The following is an 8,227-nucleotide window of genomic DNA, read 5'->3' as shown; positions in this document are numbered from 1 at the left end:
TCAGCTGAAGTCATGCTTTAATTTAGTAACAGTAGGCTGTTATACCTACTGCATTCAGAATTCTTTTGTGGAGAAAATGGTGAATTTAGGTCATGAGTCTACAAGAATTTACCTGAAATACTAATAGGAAATTAAGAAAACCAGCACTTTTAATAGAAAGATGAACAGGATGATTAATAAAAGACTGTCTTTATTCCATGTGGAGCTCATAAACAACTTCCTCCTTCAGATGTAAAGGTATTTGATTGTGTAACCCTGTGGCTCCCAGTGTTCCAAAACTGCAGCTAAGTCCTGAAAGACTTTGTGGCGAGGGGAGCTGATTTCTTCTCTCAATACCCCTTGGCCACTGTTACATTTGAAGTCATAACTACAGATATGCATAAGTTCTTGCTTCCTCAAAGATTGTGGTGAAGTCTCATCTTTATACTGCTCTTTCTTCATCTACCCCATCCCTATTCCAAGGAGAATTTAAAAAAGAAAAAACAAGTTCTAGATACATTGAGGAAATCTGATCAATTCCAGTACAGAAATTGGAAAATAGAAATTGGAAAAAATATTATGTGAGGAATAGGGGGAATGATGTGGTGTGTGGTGGCCTTTTTTTTTTTTTTTTAAAAATGTCCCAGATCTTTTTCTAGTGCTCTCTGGTTAAGGAGAAAATTTCCGTCTCTTCTGATCAGCCCCTTTATAAGTTAGAGCAGGTTCTAGTAAACAACTTCAAATATATTGCTCCCTGAATGACAAGGTTGGTGTTCTGCACCTGAGTTTGATCCTCCCTTGGCTGCTCTATGCTGCTTTGCTTGAACTTTTTTATCATTAGAAGGAAGCCAATTCAGTCTGACTTTCTTCATACAGGTAACTTCATAATTGAGCCTAGAGATACCTGTGTACAGGTAACTTCTAGATATGACCAAAACTGGCATATTTTAATGTTTCATTCCAGGGAGGAGTATCTTTCAAGCTATGCTAATCACTCTTGAAGTTTATCATGATGCTGATAGGTAAGGATAATTTCTTGACCTATTAGCTATTAAAGTGCCAAAAGAAGTCTTGCAGCCTGAGAAATACTTCAGTAGTAAAATTTGCACTATATATTGTAAAAACAAATGTGTAGGGACCAGGTATTTTTCTCTTATTAAAATCTCATCAGATGAAAGCTGTTTGCTTGGTAATTGCCATACTTGATACTGCCTCTTGTGTAGAAGCTGGGAAGGAGCCCTGGTTTGGCCTGCTTTAATTGAGTGGCTTGAGTTGTGGTAAGCTGAGTGGTATTTTTTGCTCTGATTTGATTTGTTACTGCTTAATAGTATGTGGCTGCATTTAAGTCTGATTGAGGGTGGCTTAATTTTATTTTTAAATAAAGTTATGCTTTCGGAAGCTTTGTGGTTAACTTGGGTATCAAATACTTCATGGCCTTTGCTGGAAAGGGTACAAATGCATGTTGATATATTTGGAAAACAGTTACATGCACAAGTGTCTCCATAGAAACTGAAGTAAAATGCTATAATTACTTTATATGGGCTACTGCATTTCTGTTAAGGCAGTTAGGTTTTTAGAGCTGACTGGGTTCAGCCCTGGTGGTGAAAGGCACAATCACACTATTAAACCTTTAAACATTCTAGTTGCTTGAGAGGGGAGGAAATCGGAGTTCAGCATTTTCTCTGTGCGTGCGTGTGTGCGCGCATGCGTGCTGACGAGACAGAGTGAAAGCTGTGCAGACTGTTCAGCTGGGGCAGTCGGGGAAGTGACGTCCTGTGTTTTTTGTCGTTCTAGAAAGAGCGGAGAGACGTACTGTAGGTGGGAGGACTCTAAAGAGAGGGCTGTGTCTTGTCCAGTGTGTATAATTATTTATAAATGAGCAACGGAGGGAGGAAGGAAACACGGAGAAACTGTCTAGGGTTTCTTTAATATATCAGAGAGTTTGTTGATTTGTAACAGTTCTGTTTGTTTCAATTCCAAGTTTATTTTTATTTTTTCTTCTCTAGCATCTCTGCATTCCTGAGACACTGGACACAGTTTTCTTTAAAGCGAGGAAAATCTGAATTCCTCTGACATTCAGGATGGGGAAAGATTATTATTCTATCCTGGGAATTGAAAAAGGGGCTTCTGATGAAGATATCAAAAAGGCTTACAGGAAACAAGCGCTTAAATGGCATCCAGATAAGAACAAATCTCCCCATGCAGAAGAAAAATTCAAAGAGATTGCAGAAGCTTATGAAGTGCTGAGTGATCCCAAAAAGAGGGACATTTATGATCAGTTTGGGGAGGAAGGTATGTATGTCTCTGTTACATTCTTATCAGTCACTTTCATTATGTTGAGTGGAGCAAAATAAACATAGACAATGCATGGAAACATGGTATATGTTCATTTTTAGGCAATGTATTTGTACTGCTTGGAAGTTTGACTCACTAGCTTTTGTAATGTAAAATGTATTGTAGAGTTTTAATGCTGAAGTAGTTTTAATTTCTTATTTTAATGTGATTTTATGTTTATATGGTTTTAAAAATCCCAAATCCTTGACAGGCAAAAACTTACTCAATTGAAAAAGTTTGATCATAAATAGCTTTCTGTGATTTCATATTGCTGTCTTCCCTTGCACTTTCTGAGGTGTAGTTGAAGAGATGTATTCTTTTTTAAATTTTTAGTAAAGGGCAGTCTGCTTGATCTAGGCAGAACAGCCCTTACGAGCAGAAGCCCAGGTGTCCAGTCTGTAGTTGTCCTTGGCTTCTTGCCTGGAGAGGAAAGAATTTGACTGATGTCATGAAATACCAGAACAATTTTTTAGCTTTAATTGTAAACAGTGATAACATGCCAAGAGAATGAGGCCTCAGAAATGTCATATTTAACCTAAAATGGTTATCTGGAGAAGATTACATTTTTTTAAAATTTTTGACCAATGTGACTTAGCCTTAAGATTGAGCAATAGAGGAAGTCATTAGCATCCCTCCCCTTTAATGTGTGGTATCAGAAATTCCACATGAAATTATTTCCGTTGTGACAAGTAGGTCTGTTCACTCAGGGCCATGTTTTTTACTAACATGAAGGAGGACACTTTAATAGTAGTACCTAGGGGAAAATTTTGGGTTCTTAGGAATGCACAATAAAATTTTGTCCTCTGTTATGTGTAGCATTTCCTCCAATTGTTAACTTGCATAAATTCGTGTAGAAGACCTTCAGCTTCTACAGAGGATAAAGTTTTTTTGGTCTTTTGTTCCACTGCATGTGTTCAAATCCTTAATGCTGTTATGAAACATTCTAGGGAAAAAGTGTTTATGTAGATACCAGAGACCTTTGCTTCCCCTTGGGTCTTTTTGCCTGCTTGCACTTCTTCCATCTCACCCTCTGCCTTCTTTCTGTGTACCATTATAAACCTATTTACTCTGTGGTTTCATCTGCGCTTTAGATTCCTGTGCAGCAGCTCTTTCTACTCCTTTCCCAAAATACCATTTTCATCATTTTCACCAAAGAGCTTGAAGTAAAGCATGTAAAGCAATGCAGCCTTTAGCATCCAAATATGAAGACGGGTTCACAGAGAGGGTGGTGAAGCACTGAGACAGGTTGCCCAGAGAAGCTGTGGATGCCCCATCCCTGGAAGTGTTCAAGGCCAGGCTGGATGAGGCTTGGAGCAACCTGCTCTAGTGGAAGGTGTCCCTGCCCATGGCAGGGGGGTTGGAACTGGATGGTCTTTAAGGTCCCTTCCAACCCAAACCATTCTATGAAGACACAGATTTCTATTTATTTGGGGCATAATATTAAACCAAAGTATGAATTTTTAGAATGGTGAATATGGAAATACCTGCTTATGACTCAGTTGCTCTCTAAGCTCTTCAGTTGCATCTGAAAGTATAACTAGTGAGGGAAAGGCAGGGGGTGGGGTGGAAGGAAGGAGGAAACCTCAGTGTTTTTACAGCCAGGAACTTGATGTACCTACAGTAGCAACTTTTGGCTAGCTATTCCAGGAAGTGACCTTCTACTACACAAATTCAGTCTACTGCTCTTCCTGTTTTGACATTAATGGTACTGTGACAGAAGGAGGTACTACATGTTGCTAAGTACTTCTGTTACGCTCTGGTACTGAGATGGGGAAAGGATCCTCATTCTAATGCCTTGCTGGTTAATGCTGATAACCATCTTATGCATAGAAGGTCTAAATCACTGAGGGGGAAAAAAAACCCCACCCCAACACCTTTCAAGTTTAGGCAATATGTGCTTCATTAATGTAAGCCTTTGCATTTTTATGGCTAAGGAAATATGATAGCAGCTGTAGTGCTGACCTGCTGCAAGATTGGGGGGGAAAAAAAAAAAAATCATGCAAGTTTAGAAATTAGTCTCTTAAGGAGATGTTTAGCCTTTCATCTTAAAGGTTTGAGAAGGCATGCTGAAATGGTCAGTGCAGGAGGTCACTATTACGAGGAAGTACTTAATGATCACCTATTGGAAAAGAGGCATTTAAGAAAAGTGATTTTTAGGTGGCTTTGGAATGATAGAGCAGTAAGTACAAGGAACTGTTCAGTGAGAATTGTAAGGGAAATCTTACCAGGAAATGAGTTGTAGATCCATCCTTGTGGAAGATAGAACAAAAAGAATGTTCTGATTTTTTTTGCACAGAGATGGTGACTGTATATACAAGGTTTTCGTACCCAAATAGGTCTTAGGAACTTCCAAGCTATTTTTATTTGTAGCGGATGGCTTGAAAAGAGGTCCCAGGTTTCTTGGCTGTTTTATGTCATAGGAACACAAGTTGGGATGAGTTTGGGATTGTATGTTAATTCCTTAATTGAATATTAAGGAAGCATATGGCTGCTTGGCTATTGGGATATTACCTTTTACTCAGACTGAATTGGAGGAAAGCAGAGGTAAGGGTAATTGACACTGGGTTGAAGCTGAGCTATGGAGACTATGGCAAATGTTGCATATGATACCACATAATTTTCCCCAGAAGAGATCTTGAAGAGGGATGCAATTACCAACAGGTTTTGCAGAACAAGAAAAGATCAAGTCAAGCAGACCTGTCTTCTGGTTTCAGATGTTAATTCTTTGAATAACTGGCTTGAATCATATGAAATAAAATTGGCAGTGTCAGAATACTGGTTCTTCTGAAGCAGAAGTCCTTCTAGAGCTTCAGAAACTTTGTTGCTGTTCAAACTATTGAATTAGTAGTTGGTACTGCATAGTCTGCTGGTGAGTCCTTTCACTCTACTCCAAAGACTTTGTCAACTCATCAGTTCCAATAACATTACACTCTACAATTGGAAAGCTTACACTAATATTCCATTTGTTTTTAACTTTGATTATTTGTCTTACTTAGGTCTGAAAGGAGGAGCTGGAGGACCTGATGGACAGGGTGGTACATTCCGGTACTCCTTCCATGGTGACCCACATGCTACATTTGCAGCTTTCTTTGGTGGCACAAATCCCTTTGAGATCTTCTTTGGAAGGAGGATGCCTGGAGGCAGAGACACTGAAGACATGGAGGTGGATGGTGATCCATTTGGATCCTTCACTAGTTTTAGTATGAATGGGTTTCCAAGGGAAAGGAATACAGTTGGTAGCCAGTTACGTCGTAAACAAGATCCCCCTGTAATCCATGAACTTAAAGTGTCATTGGAAGAGATCTATCATGGCTGCACAAAAAGGATGAGGATTTCACGTAAAAGGCTTAACCCAGATGGTAGAAGTGTCCGAACAGAGGACAAAATTCTTACTATTGAGATAAAAAGAGGATGGAAAGAAGGCACCAAGATCACTTTTCCAAAAGAAGGTGATGAAACACCCAACACAATTCCAGCTGATATTGTTTTTATCATTAAAGATAAACCTCACTCTCACTTCAAGAGAGATGGATCAAATATTATCTATCCTGTTAAGATCAGCTTGAGGGAGGTAAGTTTCTCCTTTGGTAGAACTCTAAATGTTTAAACCTGTTACAGTATGATACAGTGGCTACTCTGCACAAACTGGCAGCAGTAAAGTGTTTTGGTTTGGTTTTTTTTTAAATAGAGTTTCACTCTTGTAAAGTCAAAGTGTGGACTATAGTGGAAGCATTAGCTGTTTTGATATAAGTGAAGTAATATTTCAAGCTGTTCACTATACAGGTGGAAGTGAGTGAAGGTGGAAGTGTAAGAGTAAAGGTTGATATGTCTTAAATTTTCATATGTTACTTTTCTAGCTAAATACATATTAGGTTGAAGTAGCAAACATGAATACAATAAACAAATACATCCAATATAGTATGCACTGTACTGCTGCGATATGATTGCTACTTCTGTAGGACAAAGTAGAGGTGTCTTAAATATTTTAAACTGGCAACAAATTCTGTCTGCCTTTTTATGTCATATGTTATCTGTGGGATTTCAAAGTACATAGAGATAGATTTCATGAGGATAAATTATTGTGAACAGGTGTTATGGGAGCTATATATAACAACAAAAATGGTATAGCTTTTTAAAATTCCATTCCAAGTCAAAACATATTGCCTTTCAAACGGAAGAATCCGAAAACAGAGCACAGTTCTTAAGGGCCTGAAGTCTTGGCATGGTCATAATTTAAAAGATAATGTAGTTGAGTGTGTGTGTTGTTTTATCTTCTTAATTAGCATTAGGTAGAGAAATAAACTCTTGCCTGCATTAGAAGCTCTTTGTGTACACTATGAGCTCCTTCCTTAAAGGATTGTTAACTAAAAATGTATCTGAAATGAGGCAAAGCACCTAAAATAGGATGAGGGAGGAAAAAAAGAATATTTAATGTTGATGTAGGTAACAGAATTCCTTCATAGATGAAAGCTCATTTAAGTTCATTGCATTGTTATTTAAATTGGACATGATCAATATAGGGTATGTGTGCTGAATCAGGTGAAGCTGGAGAAATCAAAATGTCACTATCAGGGATCCTAGTAATGAAAAGAAACCATTGGATAAAGCATTGTGATGTTTTAATTTTGGTGTACCAAAATAGTTGTTTGCTTTTCTTTGAGAATTCCAAATGCTTAACAAAGGTGGCTGTGAAATCTGATAGGCCTCTGCTTATGGACACTTAAATGTTGTTCAGTGATTTGATACACTGTAAGTTGATGGTGTGTTGGACTAAACCCCTGTGCAATGTAAACAAACAAAAAAATGGAACGGGTCTCTTTCCAATGGAAACTGAGAAGCTAAACATCTCTAGAGATGTAAGAGTGGAGAGTTCACTCTGTGCTCAACTACCTTGTTATTTGATAAAGTTTTTGAAGGGTATATAAGCTCAGTTACCCTCTAGTGGGCATTGTACAAGGTGGGAAAATTCAAGTTGAAGCCTTTCCTTTTTAAGAGAGGAACACTGTGTGAATTTTGGCATCTCAGTAGTGCACAGTGGAAATACTGTTCAGGATGCCATTTTTTTCTCAATAATCCAAATTCAGTTTTAGGTACAAATAAAGTTCTGACGGATTTCTTTTTCTCATGATACAATTTTTCTTTAGGCTTTGTGTGGCAGCTCTATCAATGTGCCAACGATAGAAGGAAGAACCATACCCATGACAGTCAATGAAGTGGTAAAGCCTGGGATGAGAAGAAGAATTATAGGATATGGCTTGCCGTTTCCCAAAAATCCTGACCAACGTGGAGACTTAATTATAGAGTTTGAAGTAATTTTCCCAGATAACATTTCTCCAGCATCAAAAGAAGTACTTAGGCGAAATCTTCCAGTTTCATAAAACGAAGACTGTGTATGTCAACTGTTTAAATAGGACACTGGAAATGCAGAAGACTGGCAAGTCTGTGCTTTAAAAGTGCAATCTGTAACAACTAGTGGAATATTTGTTTTTTTGTTTTGTGGGATGGGTGGGTGGGAAATACTGTAATGCTGCATGAGGAGGAAAGAGTTTAGTACAAGTCATACAGGTGACTTCTGCAGTAAAATTTATAGGGAAAACCACTCATTTTATTTTACATCTTTCTAATCAGAAAAGTTTATTCATTATTTTGCCTAATGTAAAATGTAGTCGGTTTTTACAAAGTCAGTGCATATTTCTGATACATTACTTCAGCCTCCACATACTTTATTTCTTATATCCCTACCATATCTATAGCATTACCCATTTATACAGAAGTTGAAGATGGTAGTAATACACAAATGTATAAATATGTCAAAGAGCAAAACATGAGAGATACCATTTTGGTATGTTACTTTCCACTGCACAAAGCATAGTCTGGGAAAATCAGCTTGGGCTCCTGAACTGCTTCTCAGTGG

At 38.0% G+C, this 8,227-nt stretch overlaps 1 protein-coding gene across 2 annotated transcripts; it reads left to right on the top strand.

The window, feature by feature from the left end:
• Positions 1-1,899: 1,899 nt before the first annotated feature.
• On the top strand, positions 1,900-7,845 carry DNAJB4 (DnaJ (Hsp40) homolog, subfamily B, member 4). Of its 2 annotated transcripts, XM_010159177.1 has the most exons (4): positions 2,061-2,275; positions 4,853-4,863; positions 5,310-5,884; positions 7,458-7,845. In XM_010159177.1, the coding sequence occupies exons 1-4, from the start codon at positions 2,061-2,063 to the stop codon at positions 7,689-7,691; spliced, it is 1,035 nt and encodes a 344-aa protein (XP_010157479.1). In that variant the 3' UTR covers positions 7,692-7,845. The 2 variants fall into 2 exon arrangements, with proteins under 2 accessions (XP_010157480.1, XP_010157479.1); XM_010159178.1 differs by lacking the exon at positions 4,853-4,863 and having other exon boundaries at positions 1,900-2,271.
• The last annotated feature ends 382 nt before the right edge of the window (positions 7,846-8,227 follow it).

The sequence above is a fragment of the Eurypyga helias genome, unplaced genomic scaffold, assembly GCF_000690775.1.
Source record: "Eurypyga helias isolate BGI_N326 unplaced genomic scaffold, ASM69077v1 scaffold4549, whole genome shotgun sequence".
NCBI lineage: Eukaryota > Metazoa > Chordata > Aves > Eurypygiformes > Eurypygidae > Eurypyga > Eurypyga helias.
Note: the sequence above shows the minus strand (reverse complement) of the source record. Positions and strands in the feature narration are given on the sequence as shown.